The following is a 17,079-nucleotide window of genomic DNA, read 5'->3' on the forward strand; positions in this document are numbered from 1 at the left end:
GTGTTAGAGAGCGACAATATAAGTATTTCTAACGTTCACAGACTCCGCCAAGCACACGTGCGTGTTTCGCCTTTTTTCTTCATACGATACTGCGACCTCTTGGTCGACAGCAGAACTCCTTGGGCATTGCACTACCGTGACTCGAGGCGTCTCGAGAAACATGTACGCATGAATTTCTTTATTTTGCCGGTATTACTGTGTAGCGCCGAAGTGTGTCGCATATCGCAGAAATCGGTACTTGAAGACAGAGAACTCTTTTTCAATCTCTGTAACCATGTAAGGTGCAACACACCTTGAAGCGACACACCATTTACAAATGGCAAGACCAGGGACGAAAGCCGAGCTATGAGTCCCGGCGCCCTTACTGGCTCTGTGATCTCTGCAACTTTCCAGGACCAAAAGGGCACCACGGGTATTCCGTAGCAAAAATTTAATTCTCTTCCACTGCGGATCCCGAGTTTACAAGATCCTAGTATGACAAGATCTCCGACCTTTGGATTTACTGCAGTATTGTAAGGTGGAAATTAGCGTGACACGATTTTTTGCTCGATGGCTTGGAACGTGACAGTGGACGTTGTGTTTACGTACCCATTCCCTAAGAACTTTGCAATTGCGAGCATTTTCACCCTGTAAAGAAAGCTAAAGGTTTCTGTCTTGAGGTTTTTGTGCACTGCAGTTACGACTATAGCACATTACCTGATGGGTACCAGGAGGGCTAGGCTAAGCAACCTTTGCAGTATTTTTACTGGTTATTGCAACTAATGCGTGTATGTATATATTGTTCGCTGTCAGAACGATATATAAAATTACCTGGACGCAGCCACCGCCATCCTTTACGTTAAAAACGAAGCGTTGTTCTCATTTTTTTGCCTTCGCAGTTATACGTTTATGGTGCATTGTTTCCAGAAATTTCGGACGGGAAGTGATGGTTTAGCTGCTCCTAGTAGTATATATAAGGGCCTCGTAGAATGTAACGGAAAGTGTGGAATTAAAGCTATGACTTTCAAAATCATAACCTACACACCAATAAACACTTAAATTAGGCGACAGTTACATTCGTGAGTATGCGCTGGCTAGACTGAGCAGCGAATACTTGTTGAGAAACACGAAAACAGTTCTTTCGTTGTTTTAGTTGAGATTTTTATCGGTCGCGGGAATTTCCATAACATCCGGCTGCAAGACGCTGTAACGTGACCAGACTTAAAAATTCAGTTCCATCCTAATCTGCAGGTATGAACTTTTCTCACATTATTTGTGCAGCAGGAAAGGCACTGCAGCGAGCGGCCAACGTCTCGACACTAGGAGAAAAACGTTTGGACACCGCAAGCGGAGCCACGACAAGATAGCGTGCAGGTCATAAGAAACAGTAGGCAGTATTTTCAGGGCAGAAAAAAAGAAGACTTTGGTTTATTTGGCGTTAACGAAAAGTAGGACTCTTCGCACTTAGCGACTTAGGCGCTTTCGCAGCGCCCGCTCTTTTGACGATAAATACGCGTGTGAAAAACGAACAATAGGACATGGATAGCATGCGCTAGTCGCAAGATGCCCACAGGGTAGACTATACAGAGAAACAATCGTCCGAACACATGCGCCACAAATACATGCAGACTGTCCACACTGTCATGCGTGCTTTCACTGCCTATGTACAACCTGCGTGCTGTTATATGGATATACGCACGAGGTAGCCGTTGATCCGGTTATAGCACAAAGTCCGTGAGAAGAGGTGCGGTATCCACGCAGTTCCTGTGCAGCGAGCTGTCGCAGACCACGGAGGACGCTTCACTCGACTTTCGGAGAAAGTCGTTCACGTGACCGGACAGCAGCACAGGGTTGTTCAGGTGCACATGATGCGTACCGTCGACCTCCACCTTCACGAAGGGGTCGCACGAAGTCTTGAAGAAGTCCTCGCAAATACGGAGCATGCCGTCTTCATTCTCATCGCACCAGTCTTTAGGGGAGACCATTAGCAGAGGACCACGGTAGAGGGTCATTGTGTTCTGGATGGTCAGGGAGTTCTTTTTCGTATCGGACAGGGTGTACACCTTGAGACACCTGGACAGGACGGCGAGCGGCAGGGTCTGGCCAGCGTCGTCTTCGGCATGGAGCAATACACGCGCCGAGTCTTCGTCCAGAGAACCGCCCGTGACGTCCACAAGGTCCCGAACCGCGGTCTCATAAACATCCTCGCCGGCCTTCTGGTATTCGGGGTTTCCGGACGCCTCGATGTACTGCACGAGCGTCGGCAGCATGTGACCCGGGTGCGTGTTTACGGTGTCCGACATGCTCAGCGACACGACGCCCGTGCAGACGTCCGGCCGAAGTCCGGCGTAGTAGAGGGCCATGGTTGCTCCGACGCCGTGCGCCAGGACGGCGCAGGAGCTCCAGCCGAGGTAGTCCAACACCCATTCCATGTCCTGGACGAACTGCTGGTGGCTGTACTGGTATCCCCTTGGCAGGTTGGACGACGCTCCGTGGCCGACCAGGTCAAGAGCGACCACCCGGTAGGAGGGGTCCAGGAGCGGCACGAGGGTGTCGAACGAGGCGCAGTTGTCGAGCCAGTCGTGAATGGCAAGCACCGGGATACCGTCCGCGGGTCCCCAGTCCTTGGCGTGCAGGTAGCCGTAGGACACCGGTATCAGCAGGTCCTTGGACTTGAGAGACCTCCTTCTTTCCATGGCGACGGCCTGCTCGAAAGTAACGCAGATGCAGGAAGAACAATGGAGCAGCGCAGAGGCGCAAAGTCCGTTCACAGTTTCACACGGGAACGAGCGCACAAGACACGACGGTCGTTCGCTTCACGAGCTCTCGGAGAACAGTGAGCTTGTTTGGGGAGCGTCAGTGGCTTTTATGCGCGAACTGAGGTTACGACTGCGGTGACTCCTCCCTGCCCTCCTCGCCGCTAGTTCCTCGTAGCTCCTTCCTCCTCGCCTGTGTCCTCCTCCCCCGCGCTGGCGACGCAGTCCGCGCACACACGTGCGCCAGAGGAGCGCGCGCGCGAGCTTTCTCCGGTCCGCTGCGCGCTGCAACCGCGCTGCTGTCCCGGTTCCTCACACAGGTGGCGGAGTGGATCCGCACCTAGCCGACCGACTGGAAACGAAGCAGAGGAGAGGGTGGAGCGAGAGAGATAGAGGGCTGGGTGGGGCGAGAGAGGCTCGCGTAGTTGACTCCGCACACTTCTACTCTGCCAAAACAACAACGGTATTCCCCCGGCGTGCCCGCTGAGCAGCAAGGCTTCCCCTTCCAGAGACACGTCCTCTCCATTCCTCCTCACCCTCGCCGGAGCGCCAAAGGAGCAGCAGCAGTTACTCTGCTCTCCGACGGCAAGGCCGCATACAGATGCGAGCCGTCAAGGGCAGCCGCGACCCGCGGCGGAGAAGGCCAGCGGCAGAGCCGCCGCCACCACACTGATGCAAATGTCGCGCAACCCAGTCGCGCCCGGTGTCACCAAAAAGCGCGTGAGCGGCGCGCCTGCGCCGAGCTTGCCCGATCGCTTTTCCATTCACGTGCACGCGGGCTGCCGCCCAAAAGCCCCCCCTCTCATCTCGCGCGAGCGTCATGGAGGAGGGTTCCGCGACAACCACGTTTACGGCGCAGGATTAAGTTGCCCCGGTGGCTGGACCGGTTGATTTCGCAGGCAGGTCGCGATACCCGCGCCCGATCTGTCTTGTCGTCGCGGGGCGGTGTTTTCGATATCTTTTCTTTCAAGGTCGAGGACAAGAGAAGGGGGGAGACGGAGAGTGGAAAGTGTAACTGGCCTTGTCCCTCGGACGCGGCCAAAGTGTGAGTGTGGTACGGCCTCCTACGCACAGACGAGTCAGCTTCCGTTTCACCTGGACATGAGCTTCTCCGCTGTTTACAACACACATGTTCTACAAAGCGGCCGTCATGGAACCCTTCCAGACTCCGCTTGACCGTCGTGAATCAGCGGTCACGCGCGAACCACGCGTTCGTGTTTCTTCACTCCAACAGCCATGACTGGAAAGTTTTCTTCAGCACGCCCACGAGCATCGGTCGGTAGATTTCGCTTCTTTCCGCCATTCGCTGCAAGCTGTATTCATGTCATGGTTGAACGACAGCTGCGTTGTGAGAGAGGGGAAACGGGGAAAGGGCAACTTGCGTGCATGCCCCGTGACTCTGACAACACCGTTCCCAGCTTTCATTATTTTTTCCCCCCTTACTGGAAGACCAGAAAAACAAAGCGCGCGCTTATCGATGTATGGCATCGAAAGACAGTTCCCCACGTGTAACGACCGTTTTCACACGCCGGGAATCCCGATGTTGTTTCTGTCAATCCAAGCCGATGCTATCCATGGAAGGCGCTCAAAAGAGGCCCTTCTCTTTCACGGTCATGACTCGAAGGCGTCGGCGTACTTTCCTGGCCACGTCCCAGCGACTAAAACCGCTCATTACAGAAATTACACGCCCATCGCTGCTGCCGCTGCTTGCCAGTTCTTCGCCGTAGCGCGCGTACAGCGGAAGTTGGCCTCACAGGAAGTGGGGAAAGCTTCGGCCTTTTAGCTCACCACTTGACTGCGAATAATTAGGTGCCTGCGTCAGCAGCAGACAAAAGGCGCCACTTCACTGGGGATTGTGTGCGCAGCTCTCTTGGGCCCAAATACTGCCTGGTATGGTTACGCGCCGCGAGGTCATTGCAGCTGCTCATTGTTTTCGGCAGTTAGTTCACCTTCCCTTCGAACTGACGCATTCAAGGCGGTAATAACGGCCTTCTAGAGTCCGCCGGGTTACTTTTGCTGCGTAGATGAATGGACCGAGACGTTTAGCTCCAAGTGTGCCCCTTGCTTTCTTGGTGAGTTCGCGATGATTTGCTCGAGAAGTCAGCAGCGTGATTATAGTAGTTAACATAACGAGTCGCTCTGCGAAATTCGCTCTTTATAGTATAATCACGGTTGAGCACTCGAGCTTGGAAGTTCAAACTTGAAAGAGACAAAGTGAATGTCTTGGCGCTTCCAATCCCAAAATAGGGACAACGCTCATTCGTAGGGGGCGCTATCACTGGATTACTTAAGCATTTAGTGTGCATGCTTGAGAGCGGGTAACAGCTATAACAGCACAAATGTCTTGTGGAAGTGGTTCAAATCAGAATTAGAAAGGGCTTTTTTTTTGTAAATAATAGCGCTAATCGCTTCATGACGATTCACCATGTTGGTTGCTGGATATCGCCAAGAAAGGAGCAGTGAAACACTGACGTGTACTGAATTCTTCTTCTTTTTACTCTATGGTAAAGAGAAATCAGGTGGTATAGTGGCGACTGTAGAGAGTGCGGCCCGCACGTCTGCATGCAGTTTTTTGCGGGACATACAAGCTCACTCGACGTGATTGAATTTCTACTTTCTCCGCAGCTGTGACCCAGTGGTTTAAGTATACTCCTCACAAGCGGGGGAGGTACTGGGTTCGATGCCCAGTGCCGCGGGTACCCAGTGGTGGTACAATGGCCGCAAGCTTTCCTCTGGCCTGGCGGTCGGATCCTAAATAATGAAATGCTTAGTAAATGGGTCTTCGATCCCACCATGAGTAGAAGAAAAATAACTTCTGCCATGACGCTCTTTGGCCACAGATGATCTTGCGCATAAAATTCATTATGGTGAATTCCTGCTTTCCAGTTTTGCTACCTGCAGTTCTCACAGTGCTCTGCACTACTGCATGCAGAATGACAACCAGAATAAAGGAAGCAGCGATGCCCTGCTAAAGCACTAGCAAAGAAGCCCACGGATTAGTGCTGTAGTGCTGCCCCCCCCCCCCCCCCTTCCTTTTATCTGTCTGACAAATGTGTACCAGCCTAACAACCCTTCTAAATTTTGTTCTGCAGCACCGTTCTCTAGCCTTCTCCGCTTCTTTGTTGGCCAGGACGGTGATCGATTATATGGCTTAACAGTTGCACCGAGAACGTCACTGTTTAAGTACACATAAGTTTTTGATGAAAAAACGGCGAATATCAACATTTTTTTTCTACGCCTCTCTAAAACAGATGAGACAGCAATTTTTCTATAAAAACCTAACGTACTCGCTTCTGATAGCCTAATACTCTTAAATCTGTTACATCAAGCGTGGAATAGAAAGTGGAAAGCGTTAACAGGAGTAGGAAAGAGTTTTGGAACAAACATAACCAGTATCTTGAAAGTGTACTTCATTACCGATTACTGAAAAAGTAAATATTTTTCAGGCTGTACTTGGCCATCTTTTTTTTTTTCAGAAAAAAATTTGCCTAAATAGCTTATGAAGGTGTCAGGACAGCTAATTATAGGTTTGCAAAAGAAAATACTTCAGTTATATTTCGCAGGCATGCAAGAAATTTCATATGAGGTATCACAACAGTTGAAAGTTGCAACATGGAAACAAATGAATTTTTGGAGTGGGTACTTGAGGAACGAAGAGATTAAATGCCCTATACACTCGACAAAGGGTCGCGCTCCTCTGTAGGTCGCTTTCCTCAAATGGGGAACTTATATTTTAGGGGGAAAATGTGAAAAGAAATTGCTTTCACGCGTAAGGAAAATATTGTCACATGCCACCCTAGGAGCTGCTATGCAGCTGGATGCCATTTAAAGCAGAGATAAGAGCGGATGGCAACGGCAGATAACAAAATGATTCATCGTCTACAAAGAGCATCACTTCAGGCTGGCCTGGCTATGGGTCTTAGAGTTCATCACGTGCGGTGCCCCGACGTTGTTTAAAACTCCAGAGTTGGAGGAATTTCTAATACCATGGATGAATGAAACCGAACTTGGCTTCACTTACGAAGGTGGTAGTAGCCGACGCGACCACGATAGGAATAAGGAACATTAAAGTTACCTGCAACGACGCGCCCTATATAGTGTTAGACTGCACGCTACAATAAAGCAGTTTCCCCACAATATAAGCCGCTTTGTGCATAAGGGCTACCCCCTCGCCGAAATCGCGTAAAAAAGTGCGGCCCTTAGTTTAATATCATTTTTTCTTTCCAACATGCAGATGACTCTAGAGACGGTGTGAAAACAACAGCAACAAAACGCATTAATACGGGTGGAAGAAATCGTCTACACGACTATGTCGGAGGACCTGAGAAGATGCACCTTCTATTACGAGCTACATTAATTGCGTTCCCTATAGAACATTGAAAAGTACCCCGGCTGAAAATACAATAGTAGGTGTTGCACACCCCCAGAAAATGCTGCGAATTGACAATGCGCACAATTTTGTGCATAACGCCGGAAAGGGTGAAATACGTATCCCACTGCTTAACGTTGCTTAGTCTGCGTTGTTGCGCAAAAAGAGAGATCAAGATAGTGAAGGAAAATAAAAATGATAGTAACGAAAGAACGGCTTCACAGCGAAGGTACGGGTGTGAAAGTAGGAGCTAGTTGATGAATTATTCGGTTTAGTAAGCTTCGATGCGGTATTTAAAGCCTCTTTAAATCTGTTATAATGGTGGCATTACTCTTTTTTTTTTTTGCTAAACAGTCACGATAGATTTACGTTGCCGAAGCAGCTGGTAACACCGAAAGTTATCAGCGTATTTTCAGAAATTTAAACAGTGCCTTTTACTAAGCACCAACGAATGCCTGTATATCGAAACTTTCAATACGTGAATTGTTGACGGCAAAGTTTTCTTTAATTATATTTGTCCTCCCTTCATGAGCCTCGAAGACAAGTGACCAAATTTCGGAGGAGCTTTTAGCTCTATAACTACGTTGTCACTTTTGACAGTGCGGAAATGTTGGGTTTAATTAGTAATACTGCACTGGCATTAACAACTGGCTAGCTTGCTCACTCCGTGTGCAGCTCTTTTTTTTTTCAATTTAATGTAAGGCCCGTTTTTCCACGTGTGTAAACTATTTGACTGTTCAACCGGAGTCACTGGCAGTGGCATGCAACCTTTAAATTAATTTCCAGTAATCCTATCGCGGTATTTGCTGAACTTCCAGTGGCGACAGTAGTTGAATAGGCGCGGTATTTAATATTTTAAAAGCCGTGCATTTTTATTTGGCTGCGCAAGTAGAGTACTGTGTTGTTTGAATCAATGTGACTTGGAAATATAGTCAATATAGCCACAAAGGCGCACACAGTTTCGCCAGAAGTATTCATACGCAGAACTGAGAAAATTCGTTTTACTGAATACAGAGGTAAGTAACGTCGACACTTCTGTACCAGTGGCACACCATAATTGCAAAACTGTGCTCAGATAGTGCTGAGTCATCTTTAGTGCACGTCCACAGCGTGACGAAACAAGCATAACATTAGCGAAACGCTGACCTAGCGGAAAGGTACTTTGCCAGCGACCTTGCTGTTCATTAGCATAGTCGAATGCATCAAGCGAGTTCTTGTGCGGCAGCTCAGAGGCGGCAACGTTTCTCTTACGTAAACGCTTCCGTCACAAGGACAGCATGTCGGTAATGAATCAGCGGAACATGTCATGCACCCGTGTACAAACAATGAAATGGTCATCGCGACATATCGAACGACTCGTCGATGATCTCACACACGCCATGACTTGTTCCATGCAGCACTAGAGTGATGTTAAACAATCTGAAAGTATCATAGACCTCTCTAGGAGGAGGATTGCGCTCGCATTGCTTAAACTCCTCGCTGCTGTACGGCTAGAAACTTTGTGCATTAACTTACTCTCATGTAACCGTCTTGTGATGGCGTTTGGCTCGCCCACTCCAATAGATGCAACCACTGAGCTCTTGGAGAATACAGAAGAATACAGAAAAAGATGTGTGGTTGCATTTCCTGTGATGGGAAACTCTTCAGCTGTTTGTGTGCAGTTGAAGTTAGGGCACGATGGGTGTTCACATGTTTGTTTGCGCTTCTTTGTCCCGGTGTAGTTTTTCTCTTTGCCATTATTTTTTTCTTCTTAAACGACATTTCATGCGCAGGTCTTGTAAATATTGAGATGAAGGAATTCGGCACACAACATATTTTTCTTAAGCTCAACAACTTGTGTGGCATAACTACTAAAAACCGCGACAAACACAAGACGGAGGCAGGAGGAGTACCACCCTGTGTTGTCACCTGCCTCCGTCCTGGAATTATCGCGGTTTTTAGTCGTTATGTCTCATCAAATGGCCCGCAATTGCACTCTCTTCAGCTTGTTTGGGCTCAGGCACATGTATAGAGTGCGAAGTCTTTTCCATGATAGTGAAAAGCCAATGTCGAAGTGATGCAACCGCATGACATAGAGTAGCATTGCAGTTATTCTTTGGGAACGAATGTCAGAGGTTTGTGTTCTTCAGTTATCGTGGGGCCCATTTACTTGCCCTTGCTTCCAAAAGTTTCTTACCGTAGCCCTAGTCCCAGTGAAACTGCGCCAGTATAACATAGAATTCAAACTGGACAGATTTCTCTAGCAAGACGGCGGCTGATGCTCACGAACGCTCAGCCTTTTCATTCCTACTCTAACGGCTTGAAGCTGAAACCTTACAGTGCTTAACTTGACCACTTTCTGTTAGATTTCGTTTAATGCCTTCCGGCCTTCTATTTCCCCACTGCACATCTGCAACGGCCCGAATGCCTCCCCATATTTTGCAACATTGCACGCAACTTCTTAGAAGAAGCGCGCCGTTGAAGTTGCAAGCGAGTGAAAGTATGCCGGCGCAGGGTTCATATGAAGACCATTATCCCGAGAGCGCGTTCTTGCAAATCGTCGTTGGCCCCGCCCGCTGCACATGTGCGCGAGTGTTTGGCTTGCCACGGGCGCTGGGCGCAACCCCCACGTGTTACGCGAATATCCTCACATTTTCCCCGCGGATGGACACAACTCCTCAGGGCCGACTCGGCGGATCGGGAGACGCGGCCATTGCGCGGGCTTGCTTGGACGGCATGGCGCTGACGTCGCTGTCCGGATGTTTCCCCGACTGCGGCGATCATCGCGGCTCGGATTGATTCCTCTGCGCATACCGACAATTGCTGGGAAGTTGCGCGCACCGTCCCTTTGTTTCGACTCTGTTTACCAAAGATCGTGTAGCAAGGCTGGCTCTTTCCGGAAACATGTTTTTCGACCCACTGGCTTTTGTCCTTCTTGCCTGGAAACACTGTCATCTTTCGTGTCAGAGAGAACGGTGATTTTCCTCCGCGGTAGATCCCGGAACGATCGTGCTCGTACACGGCAGCTCGGAGAGCCGCTTTGGTGCCCAGGAGCTAGTGTTTTGAATTCAACATCCGGGAAATTGCGTTGATCGGATTTCATATTCGCGAAATTTGCTCGGAACCTGTCATTGACGAGTGGACTGATGGGGTGTCAGAGCGTTTAGTGTAAAATAGCACCTGATTATTAAAGAGCTGTTTGTGGTGCCAAATAAAAACGTAAGCACCGCATTCTGCTAGCCCCTTTAGACCGTGAAACCGCCCGCGCATAATCGCAATTTGCTAACAGAAGGATCTCCAGGAGCACAACTTAAGGAGGCACTGCTAGCAATTCCATCGTGGTTTCGTCGCACTGAAATTTGATTGCGCATCACTCTATTAATGTGTACGTGCTTGCACGGTCGCGAAAGGCACTTCCATTATGAGAGATTTCTATTTATTACTGAAATATCAGTCCCTCCACTCTGAAACTCGTGATGTCTGACGTAATGGATTTGTTTTGTTTCAATTTCTACGTTTCGGATTACTGGTTATATTTTAGTGCGATTAGGGAGCAAAAGCGATTGCGAAATAAAAGTATAGTATCCAGATGCGTAATGCTTTGATTTATTCTACTTGAGACACAAGGTCTGCCCTGACATAGTTTACTTGCGGAAACAGTCAGTGGTGGGGATACCTGTCTCCTTTGTTTTGTATGAAAGTAGCCTCTTTTTCCTGTTAGAAAGCAGAGACATCTCTAGTAGCTAGGCCGACATCGGTGTGTAGTGGTGTGGGAAATGCCTACCTCTAGGCCTCACTTTACTGCTGTTCATGAGTGTCTCGGTAGTTTGCAGTGCTATTGCGCTAGCCCGTATGACATGGACCACAAATTCTCTATTGCATTACCTTCAAGCGTTATGTTTATTCAATTTTCTGATACCACAATGACTTATAGCCGTCACGGACGATCCGCGTGAGTACGCCTTCCTGGGGAGGAAAACGCTGCAGTGAGTTAGAGAACAGGTAAGTTGGTGTGCTGTCGTGCGTGTAGACTTGCGGGTGAAATGGACGGAGGGATGAATGGTCGGACAAATTTTGACCAGAGACCTGTGAACGGTTGAGCAATCCGCGAAAGTGTGAACTGTAGCTGTCGGTGCAGTACCATATCCCACCTGTTGGACACTTCATTAACACGACGCACTCCACGGTAGACTTCTTTAGCCAGCCCATAAATGTTCTACAAGCTGTGATGTATCCAAAGCTGAAAGTCAAGTGAGCTGGGACAAGTGGCGGTCCCAGAGCGTGGTTTTAGGGGGGAGAGGAAAGAGGGGGGGGGGGGGGGGGCAGATTTCCGCATATCAAAAAAGAAAAAAAAATAGAAACGATTTTTTATTTATTTTATTTACACAAAAAATTTTGTGCGCTTTGTTGTTGAAAAATAAATGGCGAACGCTATAGACGTTATACCATTACTCAATCTTTGAATGTTAACGTTTACGCCAGCATGTATTCGTTGTGGATACCAGGGGAAACAAGCCGACGGCTGAGATATCCCGCCACGGCATGTCTGCGAAGGTCAAAGCACCTGCCCGGACATTTCACCTGTGGGATTAGCGGCCTTCATTACCCAGTTCTGGGAAGTGGCTTTGTTCTGCCCTCAGTACCCTCCTTCGAGGCGGCTGGTCGGCGCTCCTTGTCAAGCCAAAAAGGGGTGATCCCCTCGCTGGCGTCGCTGTGTCCCATGGTGAGATAAAGGCATGAATGGGTGGCCCTTTGCCACCCCAAGGAGGTTGCTGGCCACCGCAACCGCAGGTGAATGGCTCCGCCGTCGTCATCGCGCCGGCGGCATGGCAAGACAACGGGGGGGACCACGATACCTCGACAATCACTACGAATAGTGCTCGTGTAACTGCCAACGTGTAGAATGTGGAATTGTGTGAAATAAGACAGCAACTAACACGGTGAACGTACAAAGTAGGGGACTACTTGACGCATCACGGAGGAAAAAGCTTTCCAGTTCTACGTCAAAAATTACATCTCGCCCTAAGAGAGCCCAAAAACGGACGTCCAGGAAAATATGCAAAAGCTTTTTTTTTTTCGGGGGGGGGGGGGGGGGGGGGGGGGCACTGGCTGGGACACTGCAGAGAACTTTCACGCCACCACCAGTATTCGATGAAAGGTGCAGTTCGACGCCATGATTCATAGGCCGCTGCGTTAAGCGTAAGTTTAAATCGGCCATGTTTTAAACACAAACCATTTGATAAAGCAATATATTGAAGGAAGTTGGACGTATGTGTATTTATAAAAATAAGGGAAATACAAATTGGTATGTTTAAACAAACGGTTGAATGCATAACAACATATGCCTAGCGTGACAAGCACCTCCATATTAGAGCAGTTACAGGACACGTAATGACCTGTTACTGGTTCCTTCAACGGCTTTTCGCAGTCAGGAACGAGTTAGGTGACATATATTCTCGGAAGCACTGCGTGATATTTTGTCTGGGATAAAAGAGTTCGCTGCAACTTATTTTGATAATCGTGACGCTGAAAGCAATAAGACGAGAATGTAGCAACACGATTGTTACAAGTAGTTGCAATTTGACTTTGGACGTGGCATTTCGGCGACAGACACTACGGAAAGAGCACGACTGTGAAGCACACACACCCTCTTTGCTTCATAAACAGAATGATGAATTCGGTTCCAACAACACCGGTATAATTGCAGTACCGCTGAGTAAGTAGTGGTAGTTGCTTGTTGGCAATGATGCAGAGAAAGCTAGGACCATATTAGGCATTTAAAGCTTTCACTCAAGTTTTCAGAAAACAAGGCAAATTTTGCATGAAAACAATAACGAACCTGAGGCTGATCATGAAGTCGAACTTATCTGAGACATAGCGGGGCTTTACGTTCGCACTGTGCTCAGCAGAAAAAAAAAACGAACTATATCCCCGACCAAGGTTATAATCAGTGGTGGTGCGAACAGAAAAAGCTCGTTAATCGATGACTTAGGCCGCACGGCCATCTCGACAGCCTCTCACGACATGCGTTCTAAATCGCCGTGCTCGTATTGCTTCATATGCGTGTTCTGCGCCGCGAATGTTTGCCAAGACCGCTGAAGAGCGGGCGAGTGCTGTGTTGTGTAAAAATTGACATCAGGCGAAATCAGCGAGAGGCGCCTACCTTCTACGATACCTCTACCTACGGTACCTGCTACGGTATCTCTTTCTTTCTTTCTTTCTTTCTTTCTTTCTTCCTTTCTTTCTTTCTTTCTTTCTTTCTTTCTTTCTTTCTTTCTTTCTTTCTTTCTTTCTTTCTTTCTTTCTTTCTTTCTTTCTTTCTTTCTTTCTTTCTTTCTTTCCTTCTTTCCTTCTTTCCTTCTTTCTTTCTTTCTTTCTTTCTTTCTTTCTTCCTTCCTTCCTTCCTTCCTTCCTTCCTTCCTTCCTTCCTTCCTTCCTTTCTTTCTTTCTTTCTTTCTTTCTTTCTTTCTTTCTTCCTTTCTTTCTTTCTTTCTTTCTCTCTTTCTCTCTTCCTTTCTTTCTTTATTTCTTTCTTTCTTTCTTTTTTTCTTTCTTTCTTCCTTTCTTTCTTTCTTTCTTTCTTTCACTTTCTCCTTTACCCCATCGCTTACGGTGCGGTTCGGTGTCCACCGATATGTGGGACAGTTACTGCTCCTTGTCCTTTCATCAAAAACCAATTTTAAATTTTTTTTCTAAGCACGCTGCCTAGCTCGAAAAGCAGGAGCGCCTGAACGCGACCGCACGTAAAGCTTGAAAAACAGTGCAGGAAGCCAAGCCCGTTGTTCGGCAGAGAAAAGTGGCCGGTGGCGGAGGCTCTCCAAGCCGCGAAAGTAGCCGCGGGAACCAACCCAATGGAAAAACACAACAGAAATGTTTCTGTCGTCAAAAAAGATTTTCTGTATTGGTATTGACCAAAAACTTGTTGTAAGAACAGAAATTTTTCTTGTGACCACAGAATTTTATGTAATTACAACAGAAAAAGTTCTACAGATCTTCAGATTACAGAAAAGTACCACAGAAAAAACTACGGTACTAGATAATACTAGTACAAATATAATGTGTCGTTACGACAAAACTTAAAAAAATTTGTCGTGTTTTGAAACCATTCTGTTGTTTGTTTCGACTGGGATGAGCGCTGCCTAGTTCAAAGAAAAAAATACGGGCAATGGAGGGACACGTTCAGCAGCCAAATAACCAAGGCTATACACGAGTCCGATGTTCGCACTTAATGCGTCGTCCTAGAATGAACTATGTCTTTCCTACAATTGAGGTCATGCTTACATCACGTACTTCAATAAAAGATGTAGCGTAAAACGCGATCGTGTGATGTGCGATGTCAGTGCAGAGAGAGAAACATCAGCAAATCAAATGGCGGGTGTACTGGGTCAATCAGCCGCTCCAGGTGGCCGCCATTTGTAGACTGTCGGCGAGCTCTAGCGCTCTCGTCATTGCCCTCGACTGAACGCGAGGGTCCGAAATGCCGAGAACCGCTTCCCATTGTGCAGGAGAGGGAGATGTAACTAGATCTACCGGCGGCGGATCCTCCGAGCAGTCCCAGGTTACGCTTTCCGAAGTGGCAGGCTCGCCACACAATTGACAGAACGGGTTTACCAGATCGGGGAATATGATAGAGTATGTCCACGGGTTGAGCTACGACGACGTCTGCAGCTGTCGGCGCGTGGTAGCCTGTTCTCTGTTGCGCGAATCGTGCGGAGGAGGCAGGCGCACTCGGAACTCTGTGTATTGCGTTATGGCCTGATACGAATCCAGGACCTCACATCGGGGAGCTCCCGTGTCAGAAGCCTCCTCACCTGCTCGGCTAACAAAACCCCGAGCGCAGCGGTGGGCGGCTTCATTACCTGGATTACCCACGTGGGCCGGGACCCTGACCAAGTCCACTTTGCTCCTGTCTTTAGGTAACGTTTTAGAATTCTGTAGGCTGTGGCGCAGATGCGTCCCCCTCGCAAAGTTGCGGAGTGCCGTCTTGGAATCGCTAAGAAATGTTTTAACACCTTCCTGAACGATTCCTAGGGCGAAAGCAGCCTCCTCTGCCTCCACTACTTTGTCCGTGACCACCATGGCTGCTAACTCGCGGGAGATGCTCACCGCGCCTGCAGCAAAGGTGGCCTTGTCCTCGAGTCGATATTCTGCCACATCGACATATACGGCACTTTCGTTCCCTTCGTATTTTTTGCCTGCGTTCTCGCCCTGGCCCTCCTCCGGCCTTCAAGGCATCCTGCATGCATATTGTTGGGGAGGATTTAACTCGTCTGCTCTTGCGCAACTCGATTGGAAGGGCTTCTTGGTCTGACGGGTCCTTCCCCCGTATAGCCTTGTAGAAGTGATGTCAGTGCACCTTAAAGATCCCCAGATGGTCGAAATTTTTCTGGAGCCCTCAACCTCGGCACTTCTTTCTGTATCACTGCCACCTTCTACCCCTCCTTTACGGCGCAGCCGCCGCGGTGGCTCAATGGTTATGGTGCTCGGCTGCTGACCCGAAAGACGTGGGTTCGATCCCGGCCGCGGCGGTTAAATTTCTTTGGAGGAGAAATTCTAGAAGCCCGTGTACTGTGCGATGTCAGTGCACATTAAAGAACCCCTGGTGGTCGAAATTTCCGGAGCCCTCCACTACGGCGTCTCTCATAGCCTCAGTCGCTTTGGGACGTTAAACTCCATAAACCAAACCAAACCTTTACGGCGCGGTTGAAGTGCCTACGGAGAAGTGCGGCAGTTTACTGCGTATTTCATTTCTTCAAAAGCAATTATATCTCTTGACTGCGAAGTAGATGTTTTTTTTTTTCTGTACCAACTCTTCTCGGACGGACGGACACAATTTCTCAGGGCCGGCTCGGCGGATCGGGAGAGACGGCCAGTGCGCTTGCTTACTTGGACAGCGTGGCACTGACGTCACTTTCCGATGCTTCCCCGACTGCGCCGATCATTGCGGCTCGGATTGATTCCCCTGCGCACACCGACAATTGCTGGGAAATTGCGCGCACCGTCCCCTTTGTTTCGACTCTGTTTACCAAAGATCCTGTAGCAAGACTGGCTCTTTCCGGAAACATGTTTTTCGACACACTGGCTTTTGTCCTTCTTGGATTGAAATTACCGATTCTTTCTCGAACCGATTCTCTCGCCTCTTCTCTCTTGATAGCGCTCGCCTGTGACATCAGGGGTGATAGACAACAGTAGTAATTTGTGGTTTCTGGTAACAATGGCGAGGATTACCAATGGTGAAATGGAAAAAGAAACAGGAAAGAAAAAATCTCTGCAAGCTATGCCCTGAATTTCTTAAGCAAGACCCTGGCCGAACTCTTGCTTCTATCAACTGCTGCCGCTGTGATCCCCCATGTGGGTAGTATTCACATGGAAGTGCTTAAGGAATCTACGTATGATTACCATAACAACTTCTTATTGGGTGAGTTGGTGCATGTCTATTGCTAGGAATGAGTTGCGCAGACATAAACGGCGAACACAGGAACAGTGAGAAGACGGAAAGAGAGCAAATTATCAGCTTGTTTTATTTGTTTTCTTTGCTGCTTATATAGGCAGTGTACATACGTGCCTAAAAACGTGGGTAGAGAAGGCAAATTAAACTTGCGCACAAATCAACACAATCTCAGTAAAGTTTTTGTTTTCCGCATTATACAGGATAACAGAAGTGTCACAAATGCCGGTCACCCTTTAACTTGATATAGTATGTTTCTATAAGCTCATAGGCTACTTTTGTTTTTGGCTTCCTCGTAGAAAAGTAAGAATACACTGGACTAGCGCTAACTCAAAACTGAAGTTGATAGGAAACAAGGCGAATACAAAGCAAGTGGGGACAAGAAGTCCGGTTGTATGATTATTTGCCTGCAATTTCTTTATATTCGCTGGGTTTCCTATCAATAAACTTCAGTTGTGAGTTAGCGCTCCTGCTCTGTTCCTCTTACTTTTGCCACCGTCTTTTGAGCTGCTACTCTCGATAATGCGCTTTGGCTTGAGAGAGTAGAG

The 17,079-nt window shown here is 48.2% G+C and overlaps 1 protein-coding gene across 1 annotated transcript; it reads right to left on the reverse strand.

The window, feature by feature from the left end:
- Positions 1–1,376: 1,376 nt before the first annotated feature.
- Positions 1,377–3,171, reverse strand: LOC149371041 (serine hydrolase-like protein). The gene has a single exon (XM_089564399.1). The coding sequence runs from the start codon at positions 2,673–2,675 to the stop codon at positions 1,698–1,700; it is 978 nt and encodes a 325-aa protein (XP_089420525.1). The 5' UTR covers positions 2,676–3,171; the 3' UTR covers positions 1,377–1,697.
- Positions 3,172–17,079: the final 13,908 nt, after the last annotated feature.

This window comes from Amblyomma mixtum, chromosome 1 (genome assembly GCF_055824585.1).
Source record: "Amblyomma mixtum isolate Tamu chromosome 1, ASM5582458v1, whole genome shotgun sequence".
In the NCBI taxonomy this organism is placed as follows: Eukaryota; Metazoa; Arthropoda; class Arachnida; order Ixodida; family Ixodidae; genus Amblyomma; species Amblyomma mixtum.